The sequence below is a fragment of the Anabas testudineus genome, chromosome 18 (genome assembly GCF_900324465.2).
Source record: "Anabas testudineus chromosome 18, fAnaTes1.2, whole genome shotgun sequence".
Lineage (NCBI taxonomy): Eukaryota > Metazoa > Chordata > Actinopteri > Anabantiformes > Anabantidae > Anabas > Anabas testudineus.
The window spans coordinates 17,508,558-17,531,940 of NC_046627.1; the positions used below are offsets into that span (position 1 = coordinate 17,508,558).

Consider the following 23,383-nt stretch of genomic DNA (forward strand, 5'->3'; position numbering starts at 1 on the left):
TTTCTTCAATTTCTTTGTCAAGTGTCGAACAACTGTTAAATCGGCAAACACGTAAAACACAAGTAGCATCTTAAAGATTAATTTGTATTTATATTAAGATTTTAAATAAACAGAACAAATAAAAACAAACACAAGCGGAGGACACTAAGAAGAATAAGTCGTAAATTCTCCCTTTTCCAAATGACCAAACTCTTTTATGGCTTCAGTAAAGAACAAGTGTAAATTATTGCACCTTTTATCAACAGCAAACAAAGGCGATTGTGGGTTTGACTGACAACTAGAAGATAATCAGTAGATCAGATCACGTCAGCTGATAAACACCTACTGCAGCTCAGAAGTGACAGAGCTCCAGGTTTCGGTTGAATAAATTAACACCTTTACACCTCTACGGCCTCAGACAGTGTTGTTATGAATATGTAAGCTGTTGGTACTCTGTACACCCTCACAACTTCCTCTGTCAAATGTTTTTGAGCTCTTTTTGAAGAAGGTGGTTGTAATAGGAGGAAGAGGCGGAGCAGTCACTTTTCTTTTTTAGTCATATGTGTGAAAATTGAGTGATTATGAGTCCACAGACTTTTGAAACGGTGACAAAACCCCAGATATCGGCATGGAGTCAACATCAAGACAGCTAGACAGTGGGGAAGCGAAGACTGAAACGCCTGCAGGTTAGTTATGAATGTTTTATAAGAAGGGTTTGTACAGAAATTAAAAATAGACTTTTACCTTCTACCTTCAGGTCCTAAAGTTAAAACCAGTTATATCATCAATACTTGTTCAAAAGCTAAATATGATCCTTTTTACCCTGTTTAAAGGTGCTTTAAAACTTATTATTACAGGTTTCTAACGTGTTGATCTAAGTTTGTCTATCATTAGTTTTCATATTTACGTGCCTTTACAGCACACGCACCATTTCACCTTTAGACTTCTGACACTTCTCTAGATAAAACTCTGATACTTTCTAAGAATAGAAAACAGAAACAAGAAACACTGCAGCTTTGCTTGTTATTGTTCAGACTGTACCTGCAGCATCTTCAGGCTTTATGATGATCAATAATCATCCTCATACAGTGAATATGAAATAAAAAGCACGTCCAGTACAAACCTCTGTTTGCAAAGTGCAGAAAAACGTTTTTGTTTATTAAATGTTTACCATTGTTAACGTACTGTTTTCTGATTTCTTACATGCACACATGCAGCATCCTCTCAAACCTGTCGCCTCACAGCTGGTGTAGCTGTTGCAACAGCAGCAATAATCCTGGTCACCGGATTTATTTCGTGTTTGGTTTTATTCTGTGAGTAAAAATATAAAACATGCACGACCGTAAGTGACACACGTAAATGATTTTCGACACAGATCCTGTAGGTAGTACACGTATATGAATGATATTAAACTCTGTGTTCTTTATATAAAATATCTCTCTGCTTTCAGCTAAAATAAGAGGGAAGTTTAATAATATTCAGAAATATGTGCTCCCAAGATTAGAACCACAGGAAATAAAAGGTGTGAAGTTGCCCTTTAACGTCTGTGGTATGTGGGCGAACATTCAGTGAGTCTGTCAAATTTCCTATAATGTCTATTTAGTTCATAACTCAACACCTTTTCCCTGTACTGAACCATAAAGGAGATGACAAAGTGCCTCAGACTCACATCAAGTTATTCCGTCCCTCGATCATGTCTTGTTCTGTTTTGCCAGTCTCGTGGAGAGCAGCACCAGAAGTGGATCAAGCCTCCGAAACGTGTGACACCGAGCTGGTGGAGCAACTGCAGCAGTGTCAGAAGGAGCTGTATGATCTGAAACTGATGCTCTACACTATGGCTGAAGGTGATTTACTGCTCGTTATCTTCTCTAAAATCACAAATCTGACATCTGGAGAATAGTTTATGGCGAAACACAGGAAATGTGGTTCATACGTCAGAGATTTCACAGAATAAAACATGACTTAATTCACGGCTGAATGTTTTCTTTCTGCTTTAAGAAGACACCAGGTGCAGTTTGTGTCCAGACGGATGGATGTGGTGGATGGGTCACTGCTACTTCTTCTCAGTGGGACTTGAGGAAAATCTTCAGTGGAACGAGAGCGCTGAGTTCTGCCTGCTCCACAACAGCAGTCTGGCTGTGATCAAAGACTCTGCAGAGATGGTAACTGAGAGACAGGAGTTAAACGAAGACATAGAGTACACAACGTGCTAAAAGTGACACTTTTAGGGGCTAAAAGTGTGTGTGGTTCCCTCTTTAGCTGATTCACTACAAGTGAGCAGATAAAAAGATCCAGAGCTCATGTGCTGTATTTTCATTTGGATCCTGTTTTTGTTGAATGGCAATATTCAATTTAATTCAGTTTCAATTGTATAATGCCTAATTACAACAGGAGTCATCTCAAGGCGCTTTACAGTGTTTAACTCTGGAGATATACAGCTCCAAGGCCGAGGATACCTGCAGTGGTGTACAGAGAGAGGGAGACAGAGAGGAGGAAACACAACTACAGGAGAGAGAAGACACCAAGTTAATGATGTGCAATGGTGCCATTTGAATGGATATAGGAGAAAGGAGAGAGGAGCTCAGTTTATCAGTAGAGTTCCTCTATCAGCGTAACTAAGAGATGGTTCAGAGTCACCTGATCCATCTCTAACTGTAAACTTTATAAAAAGGAAAGTTTTAAGCCTAGTCTTAAATGTGGAGAGGGTGTCTGCCTCCCGAACCTGAACTGGGAGCTGGTTCCACAGGAGAGGGGCTTGGTAGCTAAAGGCTCTGCCTCCCATTCTACATTTGGAAACTCTAGGAACCACAAGTAAACCTGCAGTCTGAGAACGGAGAGTTCTGCTTGGAAAATATGGAACTATGAGGTCTTTAAGATAAGATGGAGCCTGATTATTAGGTGATTTATAAGTGAGGAGAAGAATTTTAAATTCAATTCTGGATTTTACAGAGAGCAAATGGAGAGAAGCTAACGTAGGAGAAATATGATCTCTCTTACTAATTCCAGTCAGAACTCTGGCTGCAGCATTTTGGATTAACTGGAGGCTCTTTAATGAGTTATTGGGACAAACTATTAATAATGAATTACAATAGTCCAGTCTGGAAGTAACAAATGCATGGACTAGTTTTTCAGCATCACTTTGGGACAGGATGCTCCTAATTTTAACAATATCCCTCAGGTGGAAGACGGCAGTTCTAGAGATTTCTTTGATGTATGATGTAAATATAATATGATGAAAGATAAAGATGTGAAGTCCAAATAGCGGCCATGGAGAGTGAACAAGATCTCAATAGTCTGAAAAAACAAAACAAATCTATTCAAGAGATATTTAAAAAAAAAAAAAAATAGATAAAACAACTATTTGATACAGGAACTCTTAAAAAGGCTAAAAGACCATGGAAAACGACTGTGGTGCATGACTGAAGAGTTCTTACCCTTGTGAACAATGACCTGAACTAAGCTGTTGTAAACATTCATGTGTTGTTTGTCCTCAGGAATTTATCCAGTGGGTGATGAGGACGTTCCCCCATTTTCCCTTCTTGTGGGTCGGACTGACAGATTCCCAGCAGGAGGGTCAGTGGCTGTGGTGGGATGGGATGGACGTCCAGCACTACTCACCGTGAGTCCAGCTCATCGTTCACACAGAGAATACAACGAATGAAGTACAGATTAAAAATATATACAATATCTCACACACACTGTCGTCTGATGAAAAAAAAAAATTGCTCAGAGGATTTCCACTGAGCCTACTGTGTTTTAAGACATTAGTATATTTTACATAAGGCAACAATAGTAAATCATTTTAAATAAAATAATGTTCTAAAAACTAAAACAGATGAAATGAAAACATGTTGAACAGGAACAGCTTTTACATTTGATGCCCTCACTCTTTCATTGTCTCAGTTTCCTTATGAGTCAGTGGTTTGCACATATAACGAAGTCGTAAACGTCTCACACTGGTTACATCCGGTTTTATAACAGCAATAATACCAAATACAGGAGCTGAATTATTATCCTGCGTCATTTCACTGAATCTACTTAAACACTGTTTTAAGACATTGATGTTATAACATGAACATGTTTTTTTTTGTACAGAATTTTTTTTGTAAATAAAATTTTAGATGTGTATCAATTAAACACAGTTTCTGTGGTAAATTTACATTAGTAATATCTATCTTTATAAGTAATTAATGAGAAATAAACTGACTAAAATTAGGATCATAATATACATATACATATACATATACAGTACATATATTTTAAGGAGCTTCAGTGGTGCACAGTAATATAGCAAAAAGTAGAGGATGATAGAAAACACATTTTTTCAAAGATTAACACACAAAACTCGTAATTACTTCATTTGCTTTTATTACAGTTAAATAGTACTGTACATAGTACATACATAGTAATACATATATACATATACACATACATACTCTGACATGACAGACAACTACTGTCTACATCTAAGTAATTCATATATCAAAATACTTAGATGCTTATTCTAAATATCATATTACAGATGGGTTTTACTTGGGTTTGTTTGCTGATTTCATGTCAGCTTCATCGTTTGTGTGTTTTTGTGCTTTAAAGGGCGACAGTGCAGTGGGACGCTGATGACAGGGACTGTGCAGACTTGAGGGGAGGTGGGGCTCTTTTTGCCGCCGACTGTGAAGTATATGGCCCGTGGGTTTGCAAGAGGGAGTCCTGACAGCACAGAGATCCACACATTTGATGTTTCTTTATTTACAGTGCTATTTACAATGTGGCGGCACCTTTTGAAAACCAGATGCTGGACGCTGTTACATCGTTTGACATATATTACATCATTTGACTCAAAGTTAACACTTTGTCTTGAAAAGTTACAATAAAAAAAAAAAGTTCACACTGTAAAATTTTCTCTGTGATGTTTATGAAAGAAAATAAAACAGATCAGAAAATACAACATTTTTTGTACTGTATATGAAATTTTTATCATGCGCTTAGCTGCAAGTGCATTTTAAAGTGTATGCATGTATATAGATGCATAATGTGTCTGTGATATTTCTCATTGTATTCAGATATTAGCTTACATTTTGGACACAGTCAGTTAAGCTTATTCTATAAAATTCTAAATATCTTAAATAAATATTTTATTTTTATTAACTCAAACGTTGAGTTTTTACACTGTGATTTTTATGGCTTCATAAAAATCTTTATTTCTAACAATATTCTGGAGGATTCTGTTTTTAAAGTAGGATCATCAGATCTGAACTATTTTCATTAATAATATTATCAGCACCTTGATAAAGCTCTGTGTTTGAGCTAAATAGGCTTTAAATTCAGTTTAAAGGTAGAAACCATTATTAAAATAGGAATGAAATTCAATATATTTTGCCTTAAAAGTCCAAGCTTGTGTTTTTCCTGATGATCTGACTGATGACAAATCTTCATCTTCAAATTCCTGCAGATTTTGTTTTTCACACTAGGTCAAGACGATTTGAACTCCAGTTCCATGAAGGCAGAATGAGTTCTTCCAGGTGTCCAATAAGAGCGACTGAGGTTCATCTTTGTCAGTTGACTGAGATTTTGTGTGGTGGGGTGATTCTCATTAGTGTACGACCATCCAGTGGGGCGAACAGGGGGTACAGCTTCCCTGTGAAGTTTCCGGTGAAAGTGTAGATGTGAGATTTTGTTTCTGCATTGTAGAAGGAGATCTGTCCCTCTTCGTAGTCCAAGTAAATCCCCATACGTTGAGGCACGAGGCCAAGAGGCAGGGATGTCTCCGGCTTGGTACAAGCGTAGAACTGGCGGGTGCTGCGCCACAGGACCCAGTAGCCCTGCTTTGGGGTCATGGAGAAACGTCCATGCCGTTGGGACTCAGCAGTGGTTAATCCAATGCGCCAGTAGCCCTTGTTGGCTATGTTCACCTCCCAGTAGTGGCGACCACTGCTGTAGCCTTCCCAGGCCAGCACGCAGGGCCAGCTGTCAAAGCGCTGGGTACTAGGAGGCAGGTCTGACGCTGAGAGGGCCTCCTGGACCATACGCTGGTCATCTGACAGCAGCAGCCAGGGGTGGTTGGTCGAGGAGTCGAGAGTCACATCAGCTGTTAATAGAAATAGATTAAGATTAATCATATATATAAGAAGGCTCATTGTATATCATGCTCCTTTGTAAGATAATAAAAAAGATCAAGTGCAGATTGATCTTACCTGCTGCACTGCAAATCCAGGTCCAAACTGAAAACGGTGACAGAGACTCGTTAAAGCAGACAGTGGATAAATGAAGGACATGCTTTTACATGGTCTAAACCAGTTGTACCCCCCTCAAAAGGGCACAAGATGAATGTAAACCGTGATGATTATATTCACACCTGAGTTGGGGATGTATCTTGGAATTCCTGCTTCCCAGGTCCTCTGCTTTGCCAGTAACCACAACTGTGGGATCATTTTCTAAAAAGGAAAAAAGATCAAATAAAAACATGTTTAAGAGGAACAGCTTTTTATTATTTGATAGTTAACTCCCTTATTCTCCGCTTGTCTCAGTTTCCTCATGAGTCAGAGGATTGCAAATATAACAATGTAGTAAATATCTGAAAAACCAGCTAAAACCAGTTTTAGAACAACATTGTATATATAAAGTATAAGTATTCTTTAATATATGAGTATTTAAATCCAGACGGAAAACATGAGCAGGCACCGCCCAGACATATATTCTTAAATCATGAACTCTGTTATATAAACTACACAATCATCTGCAAATATGATGATAGCAGAGTCTTCGCTATCGGTTATCAATAACAATGACTGTTGTATCAGGGCAGAGGCCTATTAGGATCATATAACATCAATCAGTGAGTCTATTCATTGGTGCCTTGCACGCATATCAAAGAGCAGAGTTCACTCAGATCAAATATTACGTAAATCCAGTTGATGACTTGGTTTGTCTGCGCTGCCTGGCACCAACCAACTATATGGTTTTGAATATAATCCAATTCTGCTTTTTACAGCTTTGACTGTGGGTTATTTGTCAGCTGAAGATGATGTTTCTTTTCATTTTTATGGTTTCTCTTTCATTTAAGCCTGTTTTATAGTTTAACCTACTTTTTCCAGATGCAGTATAAATGAGCTAAATAAATGTTTCTGCTCATACTATGTTTTTGAGCCTTCTTAGCTACTGTATGAAGTTACTATGTTCAACAGTGTTGATTAATGACCTGGATGACATTTGTGGGACTCACCGTGCTGTCTTCCTTAAGCAGAGACCAGGTGATGAACTCGAGCAGGTGCAGCAGGTTGACCAGTCGGTTGTTCTTCATGTCCAGCAGATGCAACACTTTACCCAGTTCATTGCTCTGCACACCACAGCTCTGCAAAGCCCAAGGAATACTTTCAGCCTCAAGATGTGGCAGCTTTCTTTAAAAACTATCATAACAGAGATGGCATAAAACCCAACACAAATACTAACATCCTTTCACTCGTTATTTAAACTATGAAGTTCAGCTTTAGAGTTACCTCGGTTGCCTTCTGCAGCTCTTTTGCCCACTCCATTATCCTCATCTGTGCCCCCTCATTGGCATCCTTTTCTTCTTTATTTTCATTTTCCTGACTCTCAGATAACCACAGAGTGTCATTCAGGAGCTAAAAACATAAGATCATTAAGTGAGCATGGATGTTTTGGCTTTTTGTTCATCTTTCACAACTGTAGCTGCTACAGTTTGTATCTTAGATTCATAGTTGATGGTTGCACTATTACCTCTTTGAACACTTGATCACACATCGACTGGAGCGTGTACTGACCTTGTCGACATGATGGAGTTCGTCTGCCCACTCAAGGATCAGTTTCCTGCTCTCCTCGAGGCTGCGCTCAGTGTGACGGTCTGCTTTTTGGGCCTGCGCCTTACTGGTGCCCTCCTCTGGATCACTTCCATCGTCCTTAAACACAACACACCTTTGTAAATATGACGCCATGTTGATAGAAAAGTGAGTTTCAGGACACTGACATCTCTGAGGTCATGCTGGTTCAAAACAATGAGCTACAGTTTATTTACACGCCTTATCAGCATTAAATAAGGTCCATGTGAGACATTTTCCATTTACAGGTGTCAAAAGGATCAGGTGAAAGTCCCATAGGTTAAAAAAAACAGATACAGCTATACAAGATATAACATCTTATTTAAGTGTAGCCGCCCACCCTACACGTCCCAGCCCTGAGGCAGCAAGACAGAGGATCATGTAACTCAGCTGTAAAAGAGACAATAAACACAGGTGCTATCAGGATACACCCACCTAGTTAACCTGGTCATCGCTCCGCATGAGGAAGCTAAGTAATGATTTCCCGCAGTACCCCTTATCCAATCTGTGCAGTCATAAACACTGGTTCACAGGGCGTTGAACCGCAGCTGCGGTTATCATACCTGACACATTCGCAGGTTTTATCTCCAGTTATGAACTTTTGACAGAGTGGCAGAATCAAAATATTCTCATCTGTTTATTCAGTTGCCTTTTCTCCTGCTGCAGGAGGTTTATACATGGAGGAAGCATCAGTGTTTCCCCGTCCTGTTCCATGTGTTTAAAATTCACTATCGTCATGCAGGCACTCAATTAGTTTGAGTCTACTGAATCTACTTGTTAACTAGAAATAACATAAATGTGTGTCTGCTAAACCACTGATTCTCATTCATGTCCTACCTTGCAGACTCTGTCCACTTGCTCCTTCCAGTGCTGAATAAACTGAACACACTCCTGCAGGCTGCGCAGATTCTTCAAGCTGTTCTGACGAGGATGTTCCTGCAAGTAAAATGTAAATGTCTATTCACAATGTGAATTTTCATGAAAGGTACGTGGCCTTAAAATAGATTTTAACATCAAAAAAGCTTTAACAGATTTGAGATAATGTAGTGCACCTGCAAGTGTTTGGTGAGGTTGTTGGGTTTGGCAGGTCTGCTGGGGGCCGAGCTATGAGCCTGGAGGTTCTCCTCAGGCAGGTTCCAGCGCACAGCCCCGATGGAGCTGCTCTGGGTGGTGCTGCTGTCCTCCCCAGTCAGCTTCAAGTTTACCTCTACAGGGGGACAAACCCAGGAGAAAATATTCCATTTACAGCCAACGTCAATTTCATGACTAAGCAGAATTTGGGCAAAAGTTTTTTTATCAGCTCTATAAAGTGACCTGAATTACCGGTCATAATCAAAGCTGTTAATAACTTTAATAACATTAGCTTGGATTTCATCCATGAACAATAATTTAGGTTCTGTGATGCCATATTGTCTCCCCATACGGGGCAAAGGTTGAAAGTAATTAAACATCTCTGTTGTAGAAAATGAAACTTAAAACCTACTTTTGTTAGTTTTCAAGATACTCTTCATCTCCATGGTGGCGTCTTCACTCCTGTTGACAACACAGATAAAAATGAAAAAGCGGCAAAACCAGAAAATGTCAAAGTCAATTACAAGTAAAATTCTGCATTGAAACTTTGAAGTATATTCATGTTATCAGCAAAACTGTACTTTAACTATCAAAAGTAATACTTATAATGCCTAAGCAGTGCCCATGTGTGCTCCTATTATAATCCTCAAACACTCTTCCTCATACTTTGTTGTTATATTGTACACTTTGACCAATACAAAATATTTAAAATTAAAATTAAGTTTTAAATTCTGTTCTGTTCACGTTTTTCAAAATAAGAGCAAATATATAAGTAACGTTGTGAAGTGGCTACACTGTGCTGAGAAATCAAGTAAGTGTAGCAATAATAAACATTCAGATGTGCTTTAATTGCAAACACAAAAAGTTTTAAATTAGCTGTATAATTAATTCCATTGTTAACATAATTATTAGAAATAGTTTTACATTAGAAGCTATCACACACATTTAACCCCTGCTGGTAGAAAATGTGAGCATGTGGTACCTTTCGTCTGTTGGAGAGGTGGTGCAGCTCTGCGGGTAGAGAAGACTGGACGGCCTCTGCTGCCTGTACAGTCTATTTGTTCATCTCTCCCTGATCTTTGGACTTTTTACAACCTCTTTCTGCACGGCTCTTTACACGAAATCCCATCAGCTTCCTGGCAGCTGCTGCTTCCACATTCACCATGAGAGCAAAGAGTGACTCTTTACAACTGTGATAAATGTCCAGGCATCACCAGCACTCATGGTCTGATTTCAGGAGCAGATAGTGGAACTATACACAGTGTTACTGCCAGTATATGTATGTACTGTCAGAGCTGAGAGAGTCTTAAAAATATCAGGAGTTATAATAGATTGTATCATCTAAATGTGTTAAAAGGTTAAAACACACAACTAAAAAGAAATTGTAATATTTAATATTATCAGATTTCCTGTGGATGATTGTTTACTGCTATTAGTCGTAATCGGTTGTAAATCTTCTCTCCAGTATAAACCACCATAAAGAAACATCTGTGAGTATTGCACAGATACAGCTAACACACCGCAGGTAAACAGATAAAACCATCATAAAGCTTTAAAAAATAAACGTATGTGTGTAAATCAATGTAAATGTGAGCATCCAGTGCACGTCATCATCTTCAACTTTACAGCCTTTTATCATCTTATCCCTTATTTCTCTCCTGGCTTCTTATGTAACTTAAGGTAATTATGCAAATATGGTTCCCAGGCATTTTTTGCCCCCCACACTCACACACAGTTGAAAGTACAGTGTAGTTATAACACAAGTGCAGGAAAATTATAAAATGAAATGACTCAGCTAAGACAAATCACCTCTGCTGTTTTAAATTTCCTCATGACAGCAGCTGCCCCACTTACGTGCTGTTTAGTTTTGGGCGTAACAGAAATGCACCACATCCCTGCCCTTCCTGATGTGTATCATCACTCCTCTCCGCTCTTTACCTGCAGTCATCATGATATGATAATGATGTGAATGGAAAGTCCCAGATTTAACAAAAGGCAATATTAAAAAGTCAAGTCAAAACTTAAAAAACTTATATATATGTTACTGTTTTATATTTTTGGTTCAGCTACTGTTGCAAAAGGTATTAAAAAGCACTCAAAATTATTCTTTCAGTAGAATAATTTATTGTAACGTCACTGAGTCACCCCAGATATTTGCTCAAATCTGCAGTGTTATTGTTCATAATAAAAAAAAATTCTAAAGCGTCACAACTAAATGAACTGTAGAGACACAAGTAAAACTACTCAATGAAAAAAAACAAAAACAGCAAGTTCAACATTAATGTAAAATACATCCTAAATTCAGAATATGTGAAGTCAAAGTCTGAGTGCCAAAAGCCAAAATACTCACTGTGCATAAAAATGTATTATATTATTGAATTACTTGTTGATGAAGCCATTGTGAACGTCATATTGTCAGGTTTTATTTTTACAATACACTTTATATACTGATCACATGTTTTGAATGTAAAAATGTCAGCTGCTGAGTAATTACAGATAAAAAAAAAAAAAAATCAAAGTAGTGGAGCAAAAAAATCTATATTTCCCTCTAACATAGTGCAGGAAAAGTTTAAAGTACTATTAAATGGAGGTACTTCGAAAGTGAAGTACCTTGAAAAGTGCACTTGGGTGCGTGTTGAATTACAGATTATAATGGACAATGACTGTGACGTGGCATCATGCTGAATTATTGTGTGCAGGTAATGTTCACGTAGCCATGGCAACAGAGAGGGCATAGTTTAAAACGTTATGTAAAACCCACGGCCGCGGGTAAAGACGTGACTCAAAGGATCGACACATCTGGAAGCGAATGTGAAAGTCCCTGGTGTCAGCAGGAGGAGATCTCAAACCACTTCCTCTACATGTAGCAAGCAGATTTGTTTAAAAAAAAAAAAAAACCCAACAAATTCAAACTTATATTTTTATGTCTTTATTCTCTTAGGAAGAAACTTGTTTGTATTTATAAAAGTGGCATCACATCTGATTCTAAAGTCCAGTGTCAGCACGGTACCTTACAAATATGTACAAACAAGTGAGTGCATATAAAAATATGTTCTGTGTGAGATGGTGCATTTGTCAAATGTTTAGTTCCAGCTCTTGAAGAACTGCTTGAAGATGATGGTCTCCTTCCCCTGCGGCAGAATCTCCACCTGTTTGAACACAAACGTTTACTTACAGGAGTTACGGCACGACCACCGATGGTCGGATATAACGACGAGAGCGGCGGTTACAGTGAGAGGAATAATTTGATTTTAACGAGCTGTACCTGTGTTTTCATCCTGGGGTACTTCATCTGCTCGATGAAACTGTCTGCCATCTGTAGGGCAACTCGCTTCTCCTCAGAGTTGGCCCCGTTACCTAAGAGGTAAAATTACTGTGCATTAGTAAGAGGCATTTAAAGAGATGAAAAGAGAACATCTGTAGTTTGTAATATAATTAATAAATGGTATCATGAGAACATGCACAGATTAATGATCATTTACAGATGTGTATTTCTACTATTATGTTAAACCCATTGAATCATATCAAGCATCTAAATCTACTTTTATTTCGTGGACTATTATACAGACTAGAGTAAAACGCTGACTCCCACACTGGAATTAACTCAATTAATCCAATTAACACACACTAAACTCTATGTTTTTAGGATATAAACTTAAATAGTCCAGTTACAGTTATTGCAGTGGAGATAAGATTAATTGTGCAGCACTAACCTAAATGCCACAGCTGTTTCCAGGATTTTTATTAAAGAGATAAGGTTGTAAATTTGTATGTTTTTCTTTTAATGTTTTTTTTTTATTTTTTTTTTTGACGTTAATGCTGAGGTCACTGAGGTTCGACCTTCACCTTTCCAGACGAAGATCTTTCCATTGGCGCCGTTGTCCAGGATGAAGCAGTCGTCCCGAGCCAGCAGCTCCTGAGCAAACGGGCTCTTGTCCGACACTTTGGTCATCTTCATAGATCCTGTAGCGTCAGACACCTGTGGAGGGAACGTATTCAGGTTTATGCTTTAAGAAAAAGGTAGCTTGTTGCATCAGTGTGGTTTTCACAGTGGATGAAGCTACCTTGTAGAGCGAGGCACAGTTGGAGGTGTCTGCTTTACTGTCCTCTTCGGGCGTGCTCTCTGCCAGCGCTGGCACTGGTCCCAGGACCTACACATCACAGACACCTTAGAGACTTAGAAAACTTAGAATTGATAAAACATTTGATGAAACAACGCAAACATTTGCGTCTGTGCTTACCTTGAGCATCTCTTCAGGCTCCTCTCCCTCGTTGGCGTCCACAATCCGGGCTTTACCGTGCCTGTCCGTGTCCCGGATTAGCGAGGCGATCTCGCGCACCTTCTGCTTCTCGAAGATGTTCGCCTGCGAGCCGATCCACATCACGATCGCCTGGAGAGCAGCAGAGGCAGCATCAGATAATAAACGGCAAGAAAATGTCAGACTTGTTTCTTTTATTCCTGCAGCTTGCAGATGTGAGTGTGCTTCGCAAACACAGAGGAGGACGATTACCGGTCATCAGGTCATCGTTTAGTCTGAGCTACAGTGCGTGTCCTCACCTCTCCAAGGTCGAGGATGAAGCAGTCTCCCTTGTTGAAGCTTTTCCAGGACAGCTCCACCTCCTTGGCACGAATGTTGCGTTTCCCTTTGATCTGATACAACCTGTGCACTGTCCCAGATTCCTGAGTCTTCCTGAAGCCCGACTCCACACCGCCCTCCTGCAATGACAGCAGAAATCATTGTTTTAAAAAAAATAATTAAAAAAAAAGGATCTTGTATTTATTTTTTTTTTATGTTTTAAGTTCTATTTTGGGAAATGTCGGACGTTTCAGCTGTTTGAAAGTTTACACAAATGCACTTTGACACAGGGGCCTCAATACTGAGAGAGCTGTAAATAAATAAAGTGAATTATCCAGTAATAAAATATATAACGAGAGATATGCTTAAAGGGCAGTCATGAAAAATGTCTTCAAATGATCTGCAGGTTCTTAAATGTTTATTTTCAAGTGAATAAAGTTGGATACAAACCTTGCGTAAGTAGTATGTGATTGTTTTTACTTGTGTAATAACCTGGATAATTTCCAAATCTTGTACTGGAAAAATATACTAATACAATAATTTAGTTAACTGACACTTTGTAACCACATTTTTATTTTATTATGCTATATTACTCCTTTCAAATGCTACTTATGTTTAGATATTAATAATTAATGTTTGATTTGATGCTTGATTTATGTCTCTTTTAAACAACATATTGAAAATATTAATTATATTTTACAGTAATTTGTAACGTTTTGGTTTCTTTAGGCCTCCATACAGTGTTGTCTACTTCATAGTAACCTAAATCTATTTAGGTTAAAGGTTGAACAGGTATTTCTTTCAAGGAAACTCCATCTTTACCCTATAATTAGTTCCAAGCATTTCTGGGTAACTTTCAGGGAAATTGTTGGAGAACTATTAATAAATAAATAATAAATCCTATAAAATAAAGTGTAAATGTAACATGCAGCTGACATAAAAAAAGTTGTTTTAATGTCTCCTATTTCAGTCCAAGCATCCAGAACATCATCACGGTTCCTGTTCCTCACCTTGTAGCTGACCCCTCTGGGGAATAGCCCCATGAACTCTGGGGACTCGTGGCCCTGAAGCTGCCTGTGCTGAACCGGTTCACCATGCAGAAAGTCGTCCAGCTGAGTGCCCAGCATGGCACAGGCCGCCTGCTCGTCATGAGACGACTTCTCACCTGTAACAGAGAGAATCAAGGATCAAAATCGGGAGGAAGCAGAAAACCATGTACATGTTTTACATTTATGTTTAAGCAACAGAATGATGGAGATCAGGTGATACGTTAACATACATAAACGTGGAGCTCTTCATTTCTAAAATGGAGGAAATAAAAGTGAAAACAGAAAGGTTAAGATGTCAGAAAACAAGGGAACAAAGAGACACTGGCAGAGGTGATGGGTCGCGGAGACATGAGATGAGAAGCAAACAGCGGATACACAAAGACAACACAGGGTTCATCAATTGTAAACAAGCAGAGAGGAAGGAGGGTTCAGAGACGCGTGCCTGAGCAAAGAGAGCTCTCTCCAAGCTGTGACAATCAGCTTAGTGTTACCTAAGCACCGGATACATGCTGGAAACAACAGCCACATTTGAGTACTGTAACAGTCCTCCTGCAATTTTAATGAGCCCCTGCTCAAAACCCATCCCTGTTCCTGGTGGATTTCTTTCCCTCTCATCATCCCTCCGTCCTCCTCCATCCAGCCTCTCCCCTCACACAATGATGCAGCAGGTCCGGACAGAGTCTCATGTGTCATCACTGTCAGTGGGAGCTCATCGGGGCGAGGTGTGGAGTAAACAGTGGACAATGGTTACTGCTTTTGTTTGACAGGAGGAAAACAGAAACAGGAGAAGCCTCCATTTCTTCTCCAAGTAGTTTCAGGACCCAAATGGGTTCGGGTGTATTTATTGGAGCTGATTCAATGCAGCAACATTGGATACTTAATTCCACAAAGTTATTTCTTGTCAAAACTGGTGCCTACAATACCCACAATGCAAATCGAGTGCTGACAGATCACCTGGAGATGTGTTTTTAATAAAGACTCTTCTCTGATCAAACAATGTAATTTAGAATATCCTGTGATTACCTTCTTTTTAATAAAAAAATAATTATGTGTCATAATCAGTCATTAATAACCATTTACTATATAAAGCCTTAGTATTAGCCTGTGTGGCTACGTAACCTCTTTGCGCTCAGAGATAATGTGTTGATTCACACTGTGTTTGGCACCAAATAAAACTTGTGGGTTAACTAACAATCAGCACTTCCTAACGCACATATGCTCAATAATTCATTGAATAAAACACTTTCTTCTGAGGCCAAATACTCAAAGCTTTCTTACAGCTAAAGAGTTTCTCCTCTTGACAAGAAAATTGTTGTAGTTGCGACGTTTCCTAAGATTTTATGAGATGTTGTAGGAGGCAGAAAAGTTTCTAAAGCAGAAAATAAAATGACGGAGGTAGAATAAAACCCCAAACACTGAATGAAGCTACTGATCGTGCTGCGAAAGCATTTGTGGTCGATCTTATAACACATGTGCTCACATCTGACACCCAAACCAACAGTGTCATGAGTTCAGAAATCAAACTGTAATATCAGTTTCACAATTTCTTCTTGAGACACAGCTCATTTATTTCCACTGGACGTGCACACCTTGAGAACCCGGCTTCTCTGGTGTTGTTGGTGTAACTTATGGACGCACGTCAGAGAGTTCTTACCTAACCACATGTGGAGGTCGGCTCCTTCATCTCCGCGGTTGTTGAGCACCAGATACGAGTCCCCGTTATAGAAGGCTCCCAGCTCGGAGCGATCCAGCAGCACTGCCTTCATTTTCTCCACCCTCCACACCCACAGGCCCGGGTCCCGGACCTCTGGACCGAACTGACCCGGTGCTGCCTTGAAGGGGAGCATACTGCGAGAAGAGAAGAGGAGGTTGAATGTTAGACAAAAAAGGAGCAACAAACTGGTGGATGTTTCCCTGAAGAGGGTTGATAATAATAAAAATGACTGGTAAACACGATCCTGTGAGTCATGGTTGGGAATCAGTCAGTCTGTCTGATAATTTACACAAATCCTCCCCCACAGATGGGGAAGCCATTGGCTGAAACAGGAAGGGTAAACACGTGGAGTAGTTTCTATTACGGAATAGAGGTTCGTTTTTTTGTTGAAGCAAAGAGAAGCGAAAGCAGAAGTTAGTTTCATGAGCTCCTGTGGACCCATCAGTTGACGGGGGATTTAAATCTGGTTCAATCCTTCCTAATCCTTCTTTAATTTACAGCCAGTTGCAGATGAAAGGAAGTAGATTTAACCCTAAAGACTCAGAATTCGCCTCTAGACCACAGTTCGTTGAATAGAGAGTGGAGGATGTGGTGGGTGCTACTATACTGAGTCAACAAAATGAGGGGTTGGGCTGATGCCTAAAGACCACAGGGTGCATTGCATCACTTTTAATGCAACACAGACTGTTCAGGTACAAATCCAGGTGTGGCTCTGCACAAGACAGATCATGTCAGAAGCAAGACTGAGCCAGGTACAGAGGTATTGTTGGTTGAGAGATGTGTGTGAAGCTTGCTCTGCCACAGTTTTATCTTTCACACAGGAAGAAACAAACATCAGCGGTTGTTTATGTTGTTCGCGTACCCCTCCAACCACACCTCACGTTCTTCCGGCCTTCTCTTGCCTTGCTGTAGTCTGACTCAGACAATGAGCCCTGTCGACAGACGAGTTTCAACCTTTTTCTCTCACTTTGGCCGACTGTATGGTTAGGCGGCAAGAGGTGCCAGACTCTGAATTAATTAATCTTATATTAGACATCGATAGAAAAAACCATCAGGAAAAAACAATGTTTGTTGTTTTTTTGTTTGCTACTGCAGGAGGTAATCAAAACCTAAAGTTTACTCTCAGTATTAGACTGTAAGCAGAGTAAGAATAGAAGCAAAATGTTCATGATAAAATGAAACTCAACTGCATTTAAATTATAGTCCCTTAAACATAAAAATAGAAAAACGTCAACTTAAGGTCCACTTACAGCAGTGTACCATGTTATGTCAGACAGAGATACTGTAGCTCAGCCCATCATGTCTGCTCAGCCGATGACTCACAGTAAGTCACATGAATAACTGAGCCATCATCATCATCGTGTGTGTAAGGTGAAGAATGAACTTATTTTCTCTGTGTCTTATGACTTCAGCACTAGATGATTTTATAAAATCCAGTATTTAAAACTAAAATGTCTGATGTAATATAATTGTGTTGTACATGTGTTTCTAATATGATAACAAACAAACTTGTAACTAAGCTGCAGCTACATCATCATGATCCACCGAGGGTTCCTCTCTTTCAATAAGGCTGCAGCTTTATGGGGGTAGTGACACAGCTGAAGCGGCATGATCTCAAGTAAACAACATACAACAAAGTGGACCATTCACTTCATGCTTCTGCATCACTGTTCAGCTCAGCAGTCTATGTTTCAGTGTCGCTGCTAGTCAGGCGCCATGCAGCAACCACAATTGATAAAGGACGAGTGGAGAAATAAAACAATTAGCAAGATTATTGTCAAGTCAGATACACAGCCAGTACGCGAGACACTGCAGCCCAGCTTGTGCATGACACTTAAAAGGTGCTCATTAGGCAGCAGAAAATGCTCAAGCTATTAATGCAAACTGTCAGCGTTTTGTCAGTCACACAGGATGCCGGCAGCATCTCCACCCCTTTCCGTTTTTTCAGTCAGTCTCCTCTGGAGGTAGGTGATGTTAGCTAACACTTTTACAACTCGTCATTTTGGTGAACTGTGAGCAATAAACAGGTGCCATTCACTGACCAATATACTAGACAGGGTGAAAAAATAAACTAGAGGAGCAAACGCAGGACGGGCCTTAGCTGATACATCGGGTTAAGGTTACACTGCTTGGATAACCACTCCAAGAATAAATAAGGAGGCAGAGAAAAGGCCCTGGTCCACTTAACTGTATGATCTCCCCTGGTACCTCTGGCATGCTGTCTGGGTCCGGCTCCATTTTGCGTGTCCACTGGAGTATGTGTGTGAGGTAGTAGGAGATCAAGAGGCCTGGTGAGGATGAGTGTGTGCGCTCACCTGGCCTCGTTAGCTTATATGAGGACGGTAACTGGAGCCGTTGTGATGAAAGCCTACCTACAGCCTGTGGACAGGACGCCCCATGGTGTGGAGTGGGGGAGTAGAGTCGGGTTCCTACCTTCTGGCTAAAGCTAAACACCAAGAAGATAATTACTGGGAGAGCAGGCTGCTGGATCTCTTTCTCTTCTCTTGCCCCTTTCCTCTGGCTCCAGCTCTTCCTTCTCCTTTACCCAGTGACTGTTTAACACGGGGAGTCAAGGCCTCCAACAGGAACAAAGCACTTCTTCTTTGCTGTCATCTTTTCAACACCATTATTACTCATTCATTAAGTTCCATATACAAGAACCTATAAATTACTAAGACTGCGTTGTAAAACGTCCCTAATTGCAGAAGTAAAACTCGTGCTCAGCTAGAAAACCTGTTTACTGTGTTTACTACGTTTCAAGCTCAGTGACATGAGCCTCTATTTGCAGGTGGAAGCTAAAAGTGATGAAGAGAAAACTGACAATGCATCAGCAGCTTACTGTTCATACTTTAAAAACGTATGTTTCTATATACAGGGCAGGAGGAAGGAAACCGTACGCATACGACGAAACGACAAACTCAAATTTAGCTCAAACTAGGGCATGCAGTGTGCAAACAGTCATTTTCAACAACAGTGTTCTCACTAACGTCATCACCTATCCGGGCTCTGACCGCACTTCAGCACAACTGTACACCTCATCATGACACAGTAATCTCAACAGTTTACATCAACCATCTCTGCCGCCAACAGATACAAATGTACAGTACTGATACATCCGCCTGAACGCAGAAAAACCTGAGAGCCTGAGAAAAAGGCCTCGTCTGAGTTTTCCTCGAATGCAATTGAAACAACTCTCATCTAACACTTTTGCAGTTGTGCAGTTTTTTTGCAGCTTCCCTCTACTGTCAATAAACTTGCTTTCAATTCATGATTCATGATTTTGTTTCCTCTGTGCAGACAGACCATCTGCCGGTTTCACCCACTGACATTTTTCTGTTCTACATTTTAAATGTCTGGTTCTCTGTGTCTACACACTGCTAATATCTGTAATAACCATTCATACACCTTTTGATTTCTGGCTACAAAGAGCAGCTGCTTTGTCACATTCAAATATTTTTCCAATTTCAGTCAGCATCAAAACATTTACATCTAAAATATTGAGTGAAACACACATATTTGCACACAACTGACTGCACGACATGAATTTAGGGGTGACTGGCCAAAACCATTAGTTAATTAAGGGAAAAGGAAATAGGCAGGGGAACAAGACAAAGAGAAAACATGGCAGCGAGAGAGGTTAGAAGGCAGAAACCTTAGGCTCTGGCCACTGAAGCGGTCTGTGGCGCCAGTTAGATGGAGAAGAGATGCAGACGGAAAGAACGACAGAGTGGATGGAGGCGTTAGGATGGAAACACAAGGTCACAGATACAGGGCTACAGGGGTCACTGAGTCACTCAGTTATTCATGCGTTGATAGGCAGACAGAAATATGAGTGGATAGCATGTTGGTGAATAGAGCAGCAAGCATGGAGGGAACTGAGAGCAGTCTGTCAACTGACCGTCAGTCTACACAGTGAGCGTTCAAGCTTGTGACTGCACTGAATGTGAGATTAGACGACAGGAAAGAAATCACAAAAACAATCAAATCTAGTGACACAAACCTGGAGGAACCAAGAGGAATGAAAGTGAAATGAGGAAGTGAATATGAAGAATTGCAACATAAATTAAACCTGTGCATTTTCTGTTTTTATGAAGATTTTAGTGTTTTAACTTAGCTGAACACCAAATTTACATTTCTGAACTCAGGCTGCCTCAACACCACACCCTAACAACTCAAAGAAGTTGTGAAACAGCTGCAGCTCAAAAGAAGATGTGTAAGAGGTGAGACAGGAAAAGTTAGGCTGTGACTGACTGTGGTCTCACATAAATTAAATTGCTTTGTCCTGGGATTTCCTCAGCATATTTCAGCAGGAGAAATGTGACATGCAAACATATGTGAGTGTAGAAAAGACACAAAGCAAAGACAGTAAGTCAAGAAAAAGAATGCAAACAAACAAAGTTTCATGCTGAGACTTACTTTGCACAGAGAGCTGGAGCGGGGACACGACACGTCTGAGCAGAGAGTGGAGAGAAAACAAGTCATGCAAGGAGAAATGCGTCCTTAAACACAAATTCTTTCTCTCACCAGAAAGATATTTCCTGACTGTGCCTGTGGCAGCGTAAGCCCGGCCCTCTGACTCAACCACAAAAGAAGAAAAAGTGCGGAAACCAGATTGAATGGGGGCTTCAAGTGGAGGGAGAATATAAATTCCTCACTAACCAGCTCAACTTTCAACCATTGTTTTGATTATTGTACTTTTATTGTACTTGTTGTCTTTATTCAACAAGTAGAAAATGTATGTAATAATAAAAAAAAAAACACAAAAATATCTTTAAAAACTCTCTACAGCTTCCTAGTAACATAACAATAATAAACACAGTGTATGAAAAATAAACTATGACCCTGTTATTAATGACTCAACACCTCCACTGTTGATAAGTACCACACTAGCAACCAACATAAACATAGTCGTTAGTAATGCATGGATTTCCTTGGTCAAACACACCCATAGCACAGTGCAGTCTCACTAATATGTGGCATGACCTCTTGCACAGTTTTAATGATTCATCAATTCCACAGGCAACTTAAAAAAGGTAACCTACTCCTTTTATAAGTTTGTCTTGGTGGAGGGTGGAAGGTGGAGCTGACGTGTGAGCTGTAGCAACAACAACTGCTCTGTGTCACTGGAATAACAACAGGAGGCCCAGAAACACTGAATAAACTAGAATAGATGAGAGACAATATGTCTTGTACCATATACACTTATAAAATATGTCAAATATTAGCTATAGGGTCTTAAATGTACATGCAACATAATTAGTGCAGTAACTACAGTAACATTTCGCCCCCAGTTACTCCACAATCAAAAGCTTTGTTTAGTAACTTCTCATATTTTGGCGGGTCAGACATGAAAATCTCACGACATTTTAAATTTCCAACAATGGTATTTATCGATTTCAGGTATGAGTCTGTAGAAATGTGTGTAATAAAAAATTTATTGACTATGCAGATATAAATATAAGGCTTCATATTTATATAACTATATATATTCTGAATTTAATACTTAATTTGATGTACATAACATAACTTTAATGATGAGCTGGAAGAGAAATCAATTGTTGACTGTATTTATCAGTAAGTGATCTCACTTTGTGAGTGTCCTCTGGAGGAAAACACACCACAGTAATCTTAACTTCTGTGTCTGTGACAGAGTCGCTTCTCCATCTGGTGGCCAGAAGAGTGTGAAGAGGACCGACCACCTGTAGAAACAACGAGAGGAATGAATGAAATGATTAATATCACTGCAGTAATGATAATGAAGTGTCCACCTGCACCCACAGTGTTGTTAATGATATTAATATATACACATGTGAGTGAGGATCAATCATCCAGTAAGTTATGACAGCTGGGTTTTATTATTGTTAAGTCCAGTCAAAGTGTGTTTTTGCTTCTCATTTACAGTCTTTTTCGTAGTGTTTACTAAAATTAATCGTCTTCTTTTGTTGTTATCCACATGATTAGCACCAACCACTGATATGACAACAGGCTACATACACAGCCCCAGTTTGGGAGACTTAGCATAAATAAACCCTAAATAAGTCAACACGTACACGTGTTTGGATGACATTTCCAGAATCCCACATACACATTTAAAATTTTTAATGAATTTATTTCGTCGGCTGTACAATAAACAAACAAACAAACAAACAAACAAACAAAAACTGTCTGTCCACTTACAGTTGTGATTGTGATTTTTAGTTCGCCGTCTTTGGTTTAGCTCCGGAAACACAGTCAGTACTCAAAGAACGAGTTAACAAAAGTCAAACTTTATCATCCGGATGGTTAAATTAATCTTTTAGGAATCTATAGATCCATTCTGAATCATGGTGAGTGTTTTTAAACAACCGTATGTGGTTTTCCAACATCGCCTGCTAATTAGCTCCTCAAAAACCCAGTGGTTCGCTCCTCGACCACCATGTTTGCTAATTGACGACGTCGAGCTCACACTTAAAGACGCCGTTTTCCTTTATTTAAACAATGTTTAGATAAAAAATAAATTACATGTGGAAAGTTGTGCTAGCGTTTGCAGTAGTTAGGAGCAAATTAAAAATGAGGACATTAAATCTCGTAATTTACCTTAATGGTTTTCGCCTGACGTCATCTCCCAAAACAGGTGACAGGTGGGTCAAACTCCCCTCAGTCAGTGGAAATAAGATCCCAACACAGTTTTATAACTTTTAAAGTGTTTTTCTGCTGATTGATCGTCAAACTTAGTGTCAGTGAAGTGAACAGGTGAGTTCACAGCAAGGTGAGAGCTCCCCCAAGAGGAACCAGAGAGAGACAGAGGAGACACTGGAAATCAATGACTCAATATGTAGGTAAACATTTCTATTTTATAATCCACTCTTACTTTTTACTCAAGTAAAAGAGCTGAATAATTCCTCCACCTTTGGAAAGCACCACACAAAAAGAAACAATACAGTATACAGTATACTTATGTACTTTTACTTCTTAGTATTTATTTGCTAGTATGGTAAAGCAGTATAGTCCTTAAATAATTTACTAAAGTAAAGGTAGTATTACCACAGTGCAGGAATAGTCCTGCATTCACTACTCTACTTAAAACTACTGGCTAAAGTAAAATTTTAATACTCAAGTAAAGTAGGCTACGAGTAACAAAAAGTAAATGTAGTGGGTTAGTTAGTTTTCACTACTGATATA

General features: G+C 39.5%; 3 protein-coding genes across 4 annotated transcripts; 1 reads left to right on the forward strand and 2 right to left on the reverse strand.

Moving 5' to 3' along the window:
• The first annotated feature begins 492 nt into the window (after positions 1-492).
• LOC113157177 (CD209 antigen-like protein C) lies at positions 493-4,854 on the forward strand. Of its 2 annotated transcripts, none has more exons than XM_026352492.1 (6): positions 493-665; positions 1,197-1,292; positions 1,695-1,823; positions 1,978-2,141; positions 3,474-3,598; positions 4,573-4,854. In XM_026352492.1, exons 1-6 carry the CDS (start codon positions 608-610, stop codon positions 4,688-4,690), a joined length of 690 nt encoding a protein of 229 aa, XP_026208277.1. In that variant the 5' UTR covers positions 493-607; the 3' UTR covers positions 4,691-4,854. The 2 variants fall into 2 exon arrangements, with proteins under 2 accessions (XP_026208277.1, XP_026208278.1); XM_026352493.1 differs by having other exon boundaries at positions 1,981-2,141.
• Positions 4,855-4,890: 36 nt separating this feature from the next.
• On the reverse strand, positions 4,891-9,380 carry si:dkey-219e21.2 (E3 ubiquitin-protein ligase TRIM39). The gene is made up of 9 exons (XM_026352494.1): positions 9,295-9,380; positions 8,864-9,018; positions 8,649-8,747; positions 7,758-7,892; positions 7,473-7,598; positions 7,199-7,327; positions 6,332-6,410; positions 6,171-6,197; positions 4,891-6,064 (listed from the first exon to the last, which is right to left on the reverse strand). Exons 1-9 carry the CDS (start codon positions 9,326-9,328, stop codon positions 5,532-5,534), a joined length of 1,317 nt encoding a protein of 438 aa, XP_026208279.1. The 5' UTR covers positions 9,329-9,380; the 3' UTR covers positions 4,891-5,531.
• Positions 9,381-11,795: 2,415 nt separating this feature from the next.
• Positions 11,796-20,791, reverse strand: capgb (capping protein (actin filament), gelsolin-like b). The gene is made up of 9 exons (XM_026353143.1): positions 20,639-20,791; positions 16,163-16,356; positions 14,470-14,624; positions 13,441-13,599; positions 13,124-13,273; positions 12,947-13,033; positions 12,729-12,861; positions 12,148-12,239; positions 11,796-12,031 (listed from the first exon to the last, which is right to left on the reverse strand). Exons 2-9 carry the CDS (start codon positions 16,353-16,355, stop codon positions 11,966-11,968), a joined length of 1,035 nt encoding a protein of 344 aa, XP_026208928.1. The 5' UTR covers position 16,356; positions 20,639-20,791; the 3' UTR covers positions 11,796-11,965.
• Between the last annotated feature and the right edge of the window lie 2,592 nt (positions 20,792-23,383).

Excerpts from the sequence above, each read along its gene's own strand:
- capgb (XM_026353143.1), bottom strand. The coding sequence starts at position 16,355 with ATGCTCCCCTTCAAGGCAGCACCGGGTCAGTTCGGTCCAGAGGTCCGG. Across the intron at positions 13,600-14,469 it reads CCAGAGGGGTCAGCTACAAG|GAGGGCGGTGTGGAGTCGGG; the intron begins GTGAGGAACAGG and ends CTGTCATTGCAG. Across the intron at positions 12,032-12,147 it reads ACCCCAGGATGAAAACACAG|GTGGAGATTCTGCCGCAGGG; the intron begins GTACAGCTCGTT and ends GTGTTCAAACAG.
- LOC113157177 (XM_026352492.1), top strand. The coding sequence starts at position 608 with ATGGAGTCAACATCAAGACAGCTAGACAGTGGGGAAGCGAAGACTGAA. Across the intron at positions 1,293-1,694 it reads TTCGTGTTTGGTTTTATTCT|TCTCGTGGAGAGCAGCACCA; the intron begins GTGAGTAAAAAT and ends CTGTTTTGCCAG. Across the intron at positions 2,142-3,473 it reads TCAAAGACTCTGCAGAGATG|GAATTTATCCAGTGGGTGAT; the intron begins GTAACTGAGAGA and ends GTTTGTCCTCAG.
- si:dkey-219e21.2 (XM_026352494.1), bottom strand. The coding sequence starts at position 9,328 with ATGGAGATGAAGAGTATCTTGAAAACTAACAAAA. Across the intron at positions 7,893-8,648 it reads AAGTGGACAGAGTCTGCAAG|GACGATGGAAGTGATCCAGA; the intron begins GTAGGACATGAA and ends GTTGTGTTTAAG. Across the intron at positions 6,198-6,331 it reads AAGATACATCCCCAACTCAG|TTTGGACCTGGATTTGCAGT; the intron begins GTGTGAATATAA and ends CACCGTTTTCAG.